The sequence below is a fragment of the Equus caballus genome, chromosome 12, assembly GCF_041296265.1.
Source record: "Equus caballus isolate H_3958 breed thoroughbred chromosome 12, TB-T2T, whole genome shotgun sequence".
NCBI lineage: Eukaryota > Metazoa > Chordata > Mammalia > Perissodactyla > Equidae > Equus > Equus caballus.
Window position 1 is genome coordinate 34,891,942 of NC_091695.1, and position 16,336 is coordinate 34,908,277.

A 16,336-nucleotide genomic window follows, 5' to 3' on the forward strand; every position below is an offset into this window, starting at 1 on the left:
TTAAAAAATAACCAGACCCATGATTTGAAGGTAACACTACTTCCAGCCAACTGCCAGGGGCAGGTAAGCCAAAAGATGGCCTTCTCCTTTGAAACAGAGACCTTCGAAGAGTCGGCCTAAGGAAAAGCTAGTCAAGCTATTTTTGTAAATGTATCATTGTTCTTTTAAAAAGTCCTCCTACTCTAAAAAAAAACTTCAATGTGGGAAATTTAGACAAGAACTTCTTAAAAAAAGAAAATTTTAAAAATCATCTGTAAGTTCAGGTTCCTGAGAGGCGGACATTTGCTCCTAAGCAGCTTTCTCCTCTTCCTGTGTGCACGTATCTCCGTAGACATACAGACAATATATTACGCTTGAAAACCTTTGGAAAACGCGTCACACTGTCCACAGTATTTTGTGGTCTGCCCTTTAAAGTCATCCCTGTGAACAACTCCCAAGCTCTCAAACAGTATTCCACAATAAAATTGTTAATGGCTTCCTAGTATTTTATGTTTTATTTTTATTTTGGGTTTAATGATATACTTTATGATACACCAGATGAACTCACTTTATTTTCAAGAAGCTGGATTGGGGTTTTCTGGTTAACTCGATTCTCTGGGGCTACAGAGAAACAGGAGCAAGCGTGGCTCAGCAAACCGCAGGAGGGGCAGACTCTCCCTGCTGGCTGCATTTCTAAACGCGCCATGTATTACACTGACCCAGCTGTTAACAAGCAGCCACTGCCTTGCAGCTCTCTGCCACTCTGCTCCTTTGGTAAAAACGCTAACAAGCAACAGATTAACATTCACTTAAAACAAAACAAAACAGGAGAAAGAAGCAAGGAGTGCAGTTCCATAAAATGGTTAAATCAAACCCTAAGTAATTAAAACTGGCCAGTTGAAGTCATTCACCCTTTTGAACACAGTAGTCTAAGATTACAAAAACTTTACATTGGGCCTTGGTTTCCAACATGGAAGTCACAGGAAAAAGGCCTTTAACTGCCTTAGTAATTATTCAGCGAAAGCCAGACAGAGCTCTGTAAGATCCCCTACCTGGCAATGCACGGAGTCTTTGTGCGCGATTTCGTTTTCGAGTTTGTCGTTGAGGTCGTGCACAGAGGTGGCCTCCCACTGCGCCGCGAGATAGCGCTTCTCCAGAGCAGTGATTCTCTCTTCCATGTCTTCCTTTTGGGCCATGGCCTACATTAGGTGTTTCAGACGGAAAAAAGGTGAATGCTAAAGAGAGAAAAAACTGGACTAAACTCTAATTTTGAAATCAAATATAAAATTAGTGTCCTCAGAATTCAGTTGACAGAGATGCCAGTTTCCTTCAAGGTGAATGGCAATGTACCTATCTCAAATATCATAAATATTCATAAATATTCACCTACTATGTTTGGCCACTCAGTTTACGAAGCTCATCCTTTTCTACATAAGATTACCCAGAAAAATGGACAATAAAATAGCCCAATCTTGCAAGAATCCCAGGAGGTGAAGGTCTTGACAATGAAGACACGACCTCTGTGTGCCTCACGATGCAAGTGCGCTCCTGCAGGACGGGGCGAAGCCCCTCAAGGACACGATGCTGAGACACTAGGCTCATTTTCTTGGCTAGAAGTTGGATGAAATCTCATGCAATTACCACAAAATTAAAGCAATAACATTAACAAATGGGAACAGAAGTCAAAGTTCAATTTAATTGGATGCAACCTTCTGATGCCTCATTCAGCAGCAAAATTCTATTACACAGTATCGAACACTGAAACCAGGACCAGAACTTTCTGATAGCGCCATTCCTGTCCCCCAACCTAAAAGTCCATTTCAGGTCCCTCTTTGTTTACTAAGGAACTCACGTTAGCCACGTCTTAATATTCAAAGTGACGGGTCTTAAAGAAGTTCGAAATCCTCTGCATATTAAACTCCGCCACATAAATAATCTCCTGCTGCCAAAGAACAATATAACTAAACAAGTTCTGTAATAAACGTAGTCTTTTTCTTTGTTTTGAATTCCTACAGAAAACTGCTCGCACCGAGTTGCTGAAGGGGCAGTGCGGCTGCTCCGCACCCACGTGAAAAGGTCTGAAGGGTCTTCCCGACAGGCTCTCTGAGATGGTCTCGCAGGGGTGCGCGTGCGTGTGTTCTGTTTGTTTACAAAGGACGGGCTGCAGTGACAGGAGGAAGCACCAGAGAAAGTATCCAGCCCTCATTTGCTCTTATAATGATGGTTAGACAGATTCTCGTAAATAATTCTACGTGCAGAAACATGTGCCGGAAACGAGTCTATTTCTGCATATTGTTCCAGCACGCTCCTCACGGCACAGTGTGAGCCAATTCCACTCTCGCTGTGGTCCGACCTCTGACATTCAATACCGTCACCCATCCCTTCGCAGAGCAGAAGGTCAGAGCGCCGGAAGACTGCCAGGAACGCGCCCTTAACGCTCAGCAGATCACGCTCACATCACTTTCAGGGAACAAGCAGACAACCGAAACCAACATTCCCCTTAAGCAAGAAGGAAACCTGAGCATAACGAAGAATAAATTCAGACAGCCTGGAAGCCGTGGACGTGAGGGACCCACAGACCAGGGCACTACAGCCACACCGCAGCACGGCGGGGAGCCGCGGCCACCAGGCTAACAGACCAGCTGGACCGGGGGTCCTCCAGCTCCGAAGACCTCAGGGAAAGGAGGCCTCACCACCGAGATGGGGAGGCGCCTACCACAGCCTCACAGTGCTGTTCTGTTTGGCCGTCACTTATACAGTAACCCAAAGGCTGGAGGGAGCTGGGAGCGTGAGGGACAAGATGAGCGAGGATCAAACCCAAACCGCCCAGCCCTGGGACTCCAGGGCAGCGCCGTCTCCACCACCACTCACTTCGCGGACGTCCCGCTGCAACTTGGTGTTCATTTCCTCAGATTTGATGAGAGCTTTCCTAGCGGTGTCCAGGTCTTCCTCCAGCTCCGTGACGTGACTGGAAAGGGCGGCCAGACGCTCCTTCATCTGCCTCTGCTCTCTCGACTGCTTATCTATGACTTCCTGGAGCTCGATGACTTTAGCAAGGTCCTCCTCCTGGCTTAAGGAACCATTGGAAGATCGCTGCTGGGGGAAAAAAATCCTTAAATAGGCTTGTTTGGTGAGCTAGGAAGTAAAGGACTTCCAGGAGGAAGGTAAAACCAAAGCTGATTTACGAGACCTGCTGGATGGCACAGCGCTCACGACACTCAAGCTCGAAGCGGGGCTCGACAACAGTTGTGAAACAGTGCTGCACGCACACTGCGGGCAGATGGAACTAGGAGACGACAAAGAGAAAGCCCACGGACTTGCCTTTCCATTAGTGCTCCGTGTATTTTCTTGTTTGCGGTTTACGTCAAGCACCCCATCTTTGAGAGTTTTTTTCTGATTATTCTGTTCCTTAAGAATCATTAGCTAAAACCAAAAAAAATTGGATAAGAGCAAAGAAATAAGGAAAGATAGCAAACTTCTTTTGGAAAAACAGAACTATAAACTGTAACCATAACACAAAAAGAAAACACATGGTGGTGTCACCCACCCTGAGGGGAACCAGGTTATCAAAACAGAGTTTATTATCTCCCGGCCAACCGGGTACTTAAGAGACTTTTGCAACTTGGAAATAAAAGTCTAGTTTACGAGTCATTCAAATGACCCAGATTCAGAAAGATAAAGAACATCCGATATCCACCACTAAGGCATCATACTTTTTTCAAAATTAAGAAGTAAAAATTAACAGCCCTCAATTCCAAGCACACAATGATTTAGCAAGCTTACCTCCTCGTGTGTGGCTCCTAATTCTTCTTCCAACAAACTACATCTTTCAAGTGCTACTCGTAACCGCTCTCTCACCTGAAAACAGCAGGGGTGGAGTGTGTGGGTGCACACTTCTCCAAGCCTTCGCGGACAGTGACCCTATCACTAGCAGAATATAACACAGAACACCTGGAACGTCTCTCATTGATGTTACCGTCATGGAAACTTGCTTTTAACAGCTTTAAATTTTAAGTTTGAGAAAAATCTTCTCCCTAAATAAATTACATTACCCAATTCTTAACAGCAAATCTATAAACAGGATATAATAAATTTTAAAACATTTATGTCAGGGGCTGGCCCCGTGGCCGAGTGGTTAAGTTCGCGCGCTCCGCTGCAGGCGGCCCAGTGTTTCGTCGGTTCGAATCCTGGGCACGGACATGGCACTGCTCATCAGACCACGCTGAGGCAGCGTCCCACATGCCACAACTAGAAGGACCCACAACGAAGAATACACAACTGTGTACCGGGGGCTTTGGGGAGAAAAAGGAAAAAACAACAAACAAAAATCTAAAACATTTCTGCCAACTAATACTTTTTAACCATATAGAACTGTCTTCTTATAGAAGAACTTTGTTGAGAAGAATTCCAGAAGCTACTAAGAGTAAACTGAAGCTGCACACGCACAACGCCCGCCGGGCGCACAGCGCGCAGCCCAAGGCTGGCCCCGGGGCCGCCGGTACCTTCTCATCCAGAGCTTTGTGGTGCTCGAACAAAAATTTCAGCGCCTTCAGCACTTCCACCTCACTGGACACGCCGGCGGGGGACTGCGCCTGCCTCTTCACCACCGTCATCCTCAGGGACGGCTCGTGCCTGGAGACGAGGTACTCTAAGTGCTCCAACAGCAGCTGGGAGAAAAGGCCAACACAGACGCAAGTTTAAACAACACCTTCAATTGCACATTGGGATTCGGGGCAAATCAATCCTTTCCATCTCATGCTGAACCAGTGTGAATGCCTTCAATCCAGTAGAAAGTTAGAGAAATTCCTCCTCAAATGGATCAAAATACTAATTCTTAACTATGAATTTCAAGAAAAGTATGAGAACGCTGAACTGATCGATCACAGTTAAGTCGTGGGAAAATGTCGAAAATGTGTTTGAAACCAGGTAGAGTGGACGTCTTTCGAGTTTAAAGCCAGCCAGAGTGACTGATAGTGGCCCAGAGGCTCAAGTTCCGGCACCTACTGACCCTGGTGTTGTTTCTTTCGGCCTTCATTTCGGCAACTTCTTCCTCCCTCTCAAGGAGCTGTTCCCTGCACGCACTGAGGTCTTTAATGAGTGCTGCATACTCCTAGAAAATAAGGGGGGAAAGAGATCTTTTAAGGACAGACTCCCAGCAAGCCACCCCAGTCCTCACACAGGCAACCCCAGCCGGAGGCTCTAAGGGACCTCCGTGGGGGGTCGAGCCACCAGCCCAAGACCGCGCAGACGCCGTAACTCAGACGCCACCCTCCCTCCACCCCTGCACCTGGGCACACGCACAGCGGAGGAAGAAGGGACTCCAAGCCCACCTCCTCAGACCCAGAGAAGCCCTCGACACGTTCCTGAGCAGGAATCCTGACACCAAGTGGACACAGACATCTTTAAACGACTCGCACCCCGGTGACCTGGAGCCACCGGAGAGTAAAGAGGCCCCGAAGGCCGCCGCCCTGTGCCCAGCCTCCTGCTCTACGCGGATTCTCCCCTGGGGAAGAGCATCCCCAGGAAAAGGCTGATGGCACTCCAACGCTAACGGATTGGCCAAGTAATTACTCAAAGCCAACTCCCTAATGTGGACTTTTCACAAATGCCGGTAAGCCTTTGGTAGGAAGGGGAAGTTTAAGAAGACTTATTTCTGGGGCCGGCCCCGCGGCCAAGCGGTTAAGTTCGCGCACTCCGCTGTGGCGGCCCAGGGTTTCACTGGTTCGGATCCTGGGCGCGGACATGGTACCGCTCATCAGGCCACGCTGAGGCGGCGGCCCACGTGCCACCACTAGAAGGACCTGCAACTAAGACATACAACTATGTACGGGGTCGGGGGGGATTTGGGGAGATAAAGCAGAAAGAAAAAAAAAAAGAAGACATTTCGTTAGCTAAGGGGAAAAAGTTCCTTGACGACATCACTGAGAGGAGAGGTGCCAGGCGCTCCCCTTGTCAACCGTGGGTCACTTCTAACTGCAACACTGAGCACCCTCACACAAACACGATGTCATTAAGCTGGGGAGAAAGGAAAGCACTCACATTCTCCTGTCAGTTTTTCAATGGAGCAAAACTCCTCTGAAATAATTAAAATTATCTGCCAACTGCCAACGTTTCTCAACATTTTAAGAGTTTTCTCTTTACTGGACAAAGGAACGGATAAAGGTTCACCTAACAAATAATCCAGCTGCCAGTCAAAATACGAAAAGAGGCTGATTGAGGTAATTCTAGAAAATCAATTGACAAACAGGTGGCGTAAAGCTCATTCCTAAATTAATCATTTGCAACTCAAAGTCAGCATTACCATCTGTGGTCAATTAGAATTTGACTTTATAAGGCTAGCCCACAAAAGCCTATTTGAGCCATGATGCAGAACTGAAATACTTACCCCTGGGGGATGAAAGGAAGCAAGCCATATTGTTACATTCCACAATGGAAAAGAGTAAAGTGAAAACATTTATTTTTTTCTCGAATGCTGTTATCTCAAGGGTAACAAATAGAAGGGGATGGGGATGGAGACAGTTTACAGAGATCTTGAAGGACACGTGAACATTTTTGTGGATATAGTCAGCTAACGCCCATTTTATCTAATTTCTTCTTCAAGAGTCTATGACTGTGGGTGATCAACTTCCAGCCTGACAGCATGAGGAGCTCTGCTGACCTGCTCCCCAGTGAAACTCGTGAGATTAATAGATAAAAACAACTATTCGTGGGGCCGGCCCGGTGGCACAGCAGTTAAGTTCACACGTTCCGCTTCAGCAGCCCGGGGTTCGCCGGTTCAGATCCCGGGTGCGGCCATGGCACCGCCTGGCATGCCATGCTGTGGTAGGTGTCCCACATATAAAGCAGAGGAAGATGGGCATGGATGTTAGCTCAGGGCCAGGCTTCCTCAGCGAAAAAGAGGAGGACTGGCAGTAGTTAGCCTAGGGCTAATCTTCCCCCAAAACCAAAAAAACAACTATTCAAAGCCTCTGACCTGGTCCTAAGGGCAAATAACAAATGAAGAAACATCTATTTTTCAAGAAAATCTATGAAGATTCCGTGGAAAGGGATGAGTCTGCGGCTTCTGCACCAAGACTGCTCCCTCCCCCACCCCAGCTCCAGGAGGTAGAGACTCCAATCTAGAGGCTGCAGCCAAGAACACAGGCTTCCCGTCCCCTCGCCCCCATCAGAAGGACTTCTTCCTGGGAGGGGCAGGACAGCAGCATTTCCCACCTGGGCCCCCAGCTACCTGGCACAGAGGGAAGCATGGTGGAGATGTGCGGGCTCCCAGGTTCTGCCCAACTTCCACTCAAGGAATAGAGGCTCACGCCACACCTTGGGTGGCGCGTGCTGAGAATCCTGGCCCTGATCATCCCCGCCCTCGCTCTCTGAGGCAGTGGTTCCAAGGCTGCAGAGACCCCAGGCTGCTGCCCACCCCTGCCAGTGCTCAGCTCCTAGAGCACAGGTGTCACTCAGAGGAGCCTGCCATTGTCCGCACCAGGCTCCAGAGCCCTAGTTCAGAGATTTTCCGGTGGGGGGGCGGGGGGAGGCAGTAAGAGAGCTCCTAATCTCGTCCAAAAGGAGCTGACTCCACGGGTGAAGTTTAAGCCTAAGGGCGCTCTCAAGAACAGCGGGGGTCAGGTGACAGGCAGCTGGGAGGAGATGACCGGCTTTCCCAAGACACAGCCCAGATGGTACCCCGCTGGTGTGCAGGAGGGAACTGGAGCTTCGGGGAGCTGGGAGGAACCCTCCTGGGGTCAGGGCAAATACCAAACTCTGACCTGGAGACAACTCCTAGAAAGGAGGCAGGATTTGACTGGGTTCGTGTGTAGGGGAATTTATGCCCCAGGGCACTGCTGGAACTAGAGCAATTGGCTGGCAATTAGTGGAGTTAACAGCTGGGTGGGTCAGGGACAGAGGGGAAGAGGGCCCCTACCACTGCCACTACCGCCCAGGGCGACTGGGGGCCTGTCCAGAGCCGCACCTCCCCGCCCCCCCCAGGAGCACAGCCGGGGGCCACAGACACAGGCTTCACTGAAATCATCCAGCTACTCAATAAACTGGTTAAAATGGTAGGTATATACGTTTTCATTGTACAAAATTAAGGTTTAACTTTATTTTAGTTCAAATGGATAGACAACAGTTTCAACACCAATAGTTACTCAAGTCATCCTTTCCCCTGCTGAAACGAATCGCTTTACTCCATATGGTCTGTATATTTTATCACAATTTACACACACACGGTGCCCTTGGAGAAAAGGCTGCTCCTGAGAGCACAAGACTGGCTAAAGAACACGGACGACTCTGTACTTCAGTATTCCACCGCAGGCCTGCAAACAGAAAGAAACTCCGGGAACACTAAAAGAAGTCATTCAATGTGCCTTGAAGCCTGACACACACTCCCTCAAGGGAGATGCTGTGTTCAGAAGAGCTGGTAAGAGGGTGAGGCCAGAAGTGGAGGGACCAGGCAGGTATTGCAATGACGCAGGCAAGACCAGGTGAGCGAGCGCACTGTAAGAGAAGTCGGAGGGCTCCGAAGATGCCCTGGAGGAGAGCCAACAGGATGTGTTGACAGACCCAACAGATCTGAGAGGAAGAAAGGCCCAAGAGCATGCCAAGGATTCCGGCAGGAGCAAGGGAGGGACGGAGTCACTACGTTCCGAGAAGGGAACGAGCATGGGAAGAGCAGGTTCTGAAGAGAGGGGCGGAAGTCCAGTGTGGACTGCTCCATTTGAGATAGCATCAGACACTCACACGGAGTGAGATACCCAGTGCAGAGCTGCAATTCCCTGTCTGGAGTTCTCGGGAACGTTGGCCAAGACGGGATAGCAATTGCATTCCACGCAAATGGACAAGGCACTGAGCGCAGACAAGAAGAGATGAGGTTCCAGCCCTGTGACAACCTAACATTGGATGGCTGGGAGACGAGGGGCATCAACAAAGCAGACTGGGAGCGGGCAGTGGGCAGGAGGACATGCCGGAATCCAGCGCTCCCAGCAGGAATCAGCCCTATCTCTGATGCTGGCTGACCGATCACTGATAGGTGGATCTGCTGAAAGGCAGGTCAGCGGTGACCGTGAGAACAGCAGTTCTGGCGCAGCGGCAGGGCCGAAAGCCTGACTGGGCTGAGGTCACTAGAGAGCAGGAGGAGAAGCGAAAACTCCTTTGAGGAACTGGGCGGTAGAGGGGGAAGAGAAACAGGGCAGGGGCTGCAGCAGACATGGGTTTAGAAAGACCTTCTGGAGGACGAGACAGTGTGCGTGCTGACTGGCAGGAAGCCAGGGGAGCGGTGGGACTGACAGAGTAACTCCCCTGAGTAAGCGCGAGCAGATCGGGCCAAGCGGCCAAGTGCAGAGGTGGCCTTTCCTGGGTGCACACAGTTCGCCCACAGTAAGAGGAAGGGCAGCCGAATACACGGGCACAGATCCAGGTAAATAGGTAGACATGTGGTGAGAGTTTACGCAAGACCTCTTCTGATTTCTTCCAATTTCACTGAGAAAACAGAGGACTTGGCGTTAAGTTTAAGGGTGGGTGAGGAGCGCTGGGGAGGGGAAAGGGGAAGGAAGAAAACAGCCACCTAGAAGAGAAGAGTCGCTGTCACTGTGGCGGCATGCAGGTCCACTTCCGGTCACTGGTCACGACAGCGGACGGAGAACGCACTTACTGGGTGCAGGCTTCTGCCGGTGAGTACAGTGAAGTGAAAGAGGCGAGGGAGGGGCAGGGCGTGCAAGGCTGTGATGATAACGGACCATGGGATTTCAGGGGAGTGAGGAAGAAGGGAGAGGGGAGAAGGGCGAGGGACCATGACAAGTGGCAGGGGACCTGCAGTCCCAGGAGGGTTGAGTATCAGCGTTTTATTTTTAAGTCTTACTAGCTGTCATGGACAAATTTCGCCACCTTTAAATGAAACGCCTAGTCGAAGCACAACAAGGTGGACACTGGACGCTTCAGGGGGTGCGTCGAAGCTCCCCTGCGCACCAGGACGAGGAGCTGGCTCCTACACGGACTCACACCGCCTGGAAAGAGGGAGCTCCGCCCCGGAGCCCACTTGCGCTCCCATGGAGCCCCTATGCTGGATGCCTGTCACCTCGCTTTCCCGTGACCTCCTCCCGCCCCCCTCCCCAGGCAAGCCTCTGTCTCTTTCATGCAGTTCCCCTAAGTTCTTCCTAACAGCCCAGACTGTCTTCGTTCACCTGTAAAGAGAATATGCTTCATTCCTATCGCTGGGTTATATCTCAAAAGAAATCTGTGACACACTGCTTTGGCCATGGTAGAAAACACATTTACAGAACTTGACAATTATTTTTACTCCTTAAAGGAAAACCTTTTCCCTTGGCTCAAAAGAATTCGACAACTGAAAAAGCATCAAAGCAAATTTAAACTTAGGAGTTTAGATACACATTAGACAGGAAATTCCAAAGTTTAAGACTCCAGAAGCACGTTCATATGTGCACTGTGTATCATTATTGCAGAAAAAACTAGCACAGGCTGAACAAACCCCAAATATGTGCAGTAAATGATCTCCCCTATTACCATCACAGGAATCTAATTGTCAGCATCTACCTTTTTCCTCTTTAGAAAAAAAACGTTGCTCTAAAAAATACTGTAAGCCACATATACTACTAGTCTAAAGTATCATTCTATTTACTATAATTAAAGTATCTCTGAAACTGAACAGATCCAATAATCACTGGGATATTTTCATTTAAAGTATAAGTCTGAGCAATACAGATTTGCATTTCCGTTTGACACTTTCTAGGATTGAGAACAGGGAAGGTAACAGCCATTAACACCAGCTCAAGAACTTGGTTTCACATAACGCTCAAAAATGCTGACATTTAGCATTTCTGGACAAAAGGTTCAGATCTGGATAACAGGTCCAGATTATGCAAACCAGACATTATTTATCAAAATCCGCCATGAGACCAATTTTAAGTTACGTCCTATGGATCAGATGCAACATTTAGCTCCGAAAGCAAAGAACATTCTTTCTTCCCAGTCATTCCAGTAGCTCCCAGCAACTGCAGGACTCTGGGCTGGAAGCAGCCACCCTTCCCACTCCCCCAGCCCCACGTGAGTCCTGCCCCCCCCCCGCCCTCCCCCAAATTCTTCACTCGGCCATCCCACGCTGCGCTTCAGCATCTTTCACTCTCTAGCATCTCCATCAGTACTTTCGTTTTATGTTTTAGCTACTCTTCATTATTTTCGCTAACCTGCTGAAACAGGAGCGAAGCTTCAGTGGCGGCAAAAAGTACCCGTCCTCTTGGTGTGGGGACAGGGAGGGTAATAAACAAATAGAAACAGGGTCTAACTGTTAGCACACCAAACGAACCCCTGAAAAACTGACTTGCAGAACTGACAGATTATCTTGTGCCAGCAGAAGCTACCCGCTTCAGCCTTAGGTTTTAAAGCATGTCAAATTGTGAAATAAGGGAAATTGGAAGTTTATTTACGAGTCAGCAAATCATATGTTTCAAAACTCCAGCATCTTGATTAAAAGTGTGCTTAGAAAGGTTATTACAACTATCTATTCCTGTTAACAGACTATGTCTAACTGTCTGTTCATGTCGCATCTAACGACGGGAGAAGAGGCACAGTCAGAAGACAGCAAACTTTACGCCCTTGGAAAAGCTGACCGTCAGCTCACTAGACTTGTGGAAAGCCACTTTTAAGGCAACAGCACGGGATTTTCAGTCACTGAATGTCATTTGCAAGCAACAGAGTAAAATGCATAAGCAGTTACAAAGTCCCAATACATCTAATTTCTTTTCTTGTCGGTTTCTCTTTAAGAAATGGATACTGACACAATTTATGCTGCTGCTCAGCATTTAGGGATTCATAGCAGAGACTGTATAATCCGAACCGAAAAAGACAGTACAGCACAGTATTTCAGCGTCATCTCAACTTGGTTCACAGCAAACACACACCATGCGTATTTTTTACGTCTTTAAGATAACACAGAGACGGACACCCAGCAAACAGCTAATGCAGGTTACCCACCGGGACTGGGAAAGGGGGCTGAAGCGAGACTTCGTTTTTAATTTATATTCCTTTTTAAATTTTTAACTATGTACTTGCCTTGTATTTAAAAACAAACAAAAAAAAGACCAATCCTCCCTTCTCTTTTTGTCTCCCAAAACCATGCTAGAGCACAGGACGCGACCAGAATATGGACTGTCCACGTGGACACAGAACTTGTTCAGAAACACCTGCCCCCTCAGCCACCACACCCCAATCCTGAATCCTGTTCTTGCTCTCTGCAACCTGGCCTCAGGCCCCGCTGCTGCCCTGAAAGCACTCTGGCTCAGACACAGCAATCCCCTCGCCTGCGCTAACCCCAGGCAGGCTTCGTGCTCGCTGACCTCGCCAACCACCGTCAGGGAGCATGCGATCCCACCTTCCCCTTCTCTTCCCCTCGTCTTTTTCCCTGCTCATCTCGTAACTGCTGAACAAAAGGTTCCTGGGTGCCCTGTTCACTCTCCACACCTGTGTCCTGTGTCCAAGGCTTTAAGCCCCCACCCCGGCAACTGTCCAACTGCCCGTCAGACATCTCTACTTGGACGCTTAAACCACCTTCCCCAAACGGAGTTCATCACCCTCCTCCCTGACCCAGCCCCCAACTCCTCCCAGGCCCTCACTCAACTCAGCAGAGGACCCACCCAGGCAGTTGTCCAAGCCAGACTCCCGGACGTCACATCACCCACTTCCTCTCCCCCCACATTAACCAGCTGCTGGGTACTAATTCTGCCTCCTACCTGGATCTTCTGGAGGGTCCTCGCTGCCTCCTGCTCTGCCTAGGCCACCAGGTCTCCTTGGTCTGGAGGGGTGGTTCCAGAAGTCCGCTCCTGGAGCTCTGACCCTGCCTCTCTCTCCAGCCTCCTCCCTCATCACTCTGTGTCTCCTACTCGGCATGTCAGTCCCAACTCATCTACAGTTCCTAGAACACGTCTGTGCCTCGGCTGTGCCCTCTGCCTCAGGTCTGTGAATCGGCCGGTCTTCCCCTGGCCACCACTCGCCCTGCTCAGTTCACGGCCTAAGGGCCGTGTGCTGCAGAACAAAACACCCGTCCACCTCAGAGGTTTGCAGGCGGCACAGGGAACCGTGCTGTCCAGACCAGCTGCCTAAAAACCACCTGTGCAGCTGATGAAAATACAGACTCCTAGGCCTCAGCCTACTGAATCAACATTTCTGGGGTGGAACCTGGAATATGTATTTTTAAAGGCTTCCCAGGGGAATTCAGTAGCCATGCTGGGAAACAACTGACCTTTATGACCTTGGACTGGTCACTTAGTTCTCCATCTTGACCACTCATCTAAAAATATGGGGAGCAATATCTACGTTCTACCACGGCCACAAGTGTGACATCAAATGAGGACGCTGGAAATGAGCCACTCCGCTGAAAGGCCTCACTGTCAGCCCTCAAACACAGGCGACAGCCGCCACCTGGCCCCGCCGAGCTCCTTCCACAGCATCTTCGGGCGTTTCCACCAGGAGCAGGTGGCTAACAGGGTTCTGATGGGCTGATTTTTGCAATATTGCTAAAACGGATGTCACTTAAGTACCTTCAAACGTTAGCTCAGCTCTTAACAGAAGCATTCCCACCCATGATGGGGAAAACGATCACACGTACACTCACCTTCTTCCAACAGGGACCACTGGCTGGCTTTCCAGCCCGCCCTGTCACCTCCCATTACCTTCGCCACCACACTTCAGAGGCGGTCTGCACTCCGCCCCGCGTCCCCGTGCTCATGCCCGCCCAGGTTCTCGCTGTCCGCCCCCTCTCCCTGCCACTCACCGACCTACCGCTCTCCAAGATCAGCAAACCTGAGCGCCACCCAGCCCTCCGCTCTCCCTGAGCTGGACACTTCGCCAGCTGTCGGCCCGGGGGCCTGCTCTCGTCTTCCAAAACTCGTCTCTGCTAAGTGCTGAGCAGCCACTGCTCCCAACAGCAGCTCAAACCTGTTCTGCCAACAACCGAACGTGACTTCCATTTGGAGGAGAAAAAAACTACCTTAGTGTTTTTTTTTTTAATGTACGTATGGACCAGGTCAAAAATACACTGTGCCAGATGGTTACACATTTACCCATGATTGCCAAAACCTGGAAGCAACCAAGAAGTCCCTCAGTGGGTGAGTGGATGAACTATGGTCCACCCAGACAATGGAGTACTATTCAGCACTAATAAGAAGGAGCTATTAAGCCGTGAAAAGATACCGAGGAATCTTAAATGCACATTCCTTGGTGAAAGAAGCTAATCTTGGTGAAAGAATCACATACTGTATGATTCCAACTATATGACATTCTGGAAAAGGGAAAACTATGGAGATGCTCGAAAGATCAGTGATGGCCAGGGCTGGGGGAAGGGAAGGATGCACAGGGGGAGCACGGGATTTCAGGGCAGTGAAACTACTCCGGATGACCTATAATGGTGGACACAGGTCCTTACACACGTGTTCAGCCCACAGCAGGTCCAGCACCAAGAGCGAACCCTGACGTCAACCGTGGACTCTGGGTGGTGACGATGCATCAACGTAGGTTCAAGGACTGTAACCAATGTGCCACGCTGGTGGGGGGTGTGGACAGTAGGGGAGGCTGGGGGAGTGGGGGGCAGGAGGTATACGGGAAACCTCTGTATCTCCCCCTCAATTTTGCTGTAAGCCCAAAATGGCTCTAAAAAATAAAGTTTATGGAAAAAAACCATCCTGTGCCTCTTTCCTAACTGTTGGCTTGGCAACTAGGGAGGATGCATTGTGTGGGAGTCTAATTCCAAATGAGCATCCTTTAGAGCCAAACCTGAGCATCTCTGTAGGATGTGGTCTGTCCACCGGCTGCAGGGGCACTGCCAGGCGGCAATAACACAAACACAACTCACAACTTGGTCTGCCCACTCTGACATTTGATCATTTTTGACATCTTAACTTTTTTTACTCTTGAGAGAACTGCATTACCTCACAGTAATTGAAACACTGATGTGAATTTCTTTTCCCCCCAAGACTGGCACCTGACCTAACAACTGCTGCCAATCTTCTTCTTCCCTTTATTCTTTCTCCTTTTTCTCCCCAAATCCCCCCAGTACATAGTTGTATCTCCTAGTTGTGGGTCCTTCTAGTTGTGGCATGTGGGACACTGCCTCGGTGTGGCCTGACAAGTGGTGCCATGTCCATGCCCAGGATCCGAACCAGTGAAGCCCCGGGCCGCCGCAGCAGAACGCGGGAACTTAACCACTCGGCCGTGGGCCGGCCCCTGATGTGACTATTTTATAACACTATTTTCAATCCACATCACTCAAAGTCAGAAAAAATGGGACCACACTGCTTTTCTTTTCTTTTCTTTTTGAGATTTTTTACTACGACAAAAGTCACTAACATAAAATTCACCATCTTAACCATTTTCAAGAGTACAATTCAGTGATTTTCAGCATATTCACAATGTTGTGTTACCATCACCAGTAATTCCAGAACATTTTGGTCACGCCCCAAAAGCTGATCCATTAGCAGTCACTCCCCATTACCTCCCCCCTAGCCCCTGGCAGCCACAAATCCGCTGAGTCCACGGACTCGCCTGTTCTGGACGTTTCGTATAAATGAAATCACACAATATCTGTCCTTTCGTGTCTGGTGTCTTTCAGTCAGCATCACATATTTAAGGTTCATCCACATCGTAGCGTGTGTCAGGGCCTTGTTCACTTTTATGGCTGAATAACATTCGACCGCATGGATGGACCATGTTTTGTTTATCCCTTCATTCGCTGATGAACATGTGGGTTGCTTCCACTTCCTAGCGATCACGAATAATGCTGCTATGAACGTTCCTGCACAAGTTTTCATGTGGATTTATGCTATGTTTTCTCTCGGGTGTACACATGGGTAGACACATTTCTTTACAATGGCAATGAGTGAATTATTCCTTTCCTTTTTTTTTTTAAAGATTTTATTTTTTCCTTTTTCTCCCCAAAGCCCCCCAGTACATAGTTGTATATTCTTCGTTGTGGGTCCTTCTAGTTGTAGCACGTGGGACGCTGCCTCAGCGTGGTTTGATGAGCAGTGCCATGTCCGTGCCCAGGATTCGAACTGACGAAACACTGGGCCGCCTGCAGCAGAGCGCACAGACTTAACCACTCGGCCACGGGGCCAGCCCCGAATTGTTCCATTTTTGTTCCTCATTTCCAATTTAAATTTCTAGCTATGTTAGCCATCACTCCTTTCTTCTTTGGAAGGCATCTGCTTTTAAGCAAAAATGGGGATTTACTCATGGGCAGTGAGTATAAGATTTGCTTCACGTATTTTTACCTTTCTGCTAAAGAGTAAACCAAAATGTTTTCGGTTGTTACAAGCATGTTGTATTTAAACACAAATAATGTCTCACAATTAGTCAAGAC

General features: G+C 49.0%; 1 protein-coding gene across 12 annotated transcripts in view; it reads right to left on the reverse strand.

The window, feature by feature from the left end:
* LOC138916701 (liprin-alpha-1-like) overlaps positions 1-16,336 on the reverse strand; it is a 108,195-nt gene that overhangs the window by 55,957 nt on the left and 35,902 nt on the right. For 9 of the 12 annotated variants that reach the window (XR_011424033.1, XR_011424034.1, XR_011424035.1 and 6 more), the window contains 6 exons: positions 4,988-5,089; positions 4,482-4,646; positions 3,763-3,837; positions 3,301-3,402; positions 2,851-3,075; positions 1,032-1,178 (listed from right to left, as the gene is read on the reverse strand). Coding sequence is in view for 9 of the 12 variants with exons in the window: in XM_070229919.1 (XP_070086020.1) it covers positions 1,032-1,178; positions 2,851-3,075; positions 3,301-3,402; positions 3,763-3,837; positions 4,482-4,646; positions 4,988-5,089 (816 nt within the window). In the remaining 3 variants the exon portion in view is untranslated. The remainder of the gene's footprint in view (positions 1-1,031; positions 1,179-2,850; positions 3,076-3,300; positions 3,403-3,762; positions 3,838-4,481; positions 4,647-4,987; positions 5,090-16,336) is intronic. The other 3 variants (XM_070229924.1, XM_070229921.1, XM_070229923.1) reach the window with 1 other exon arrangement.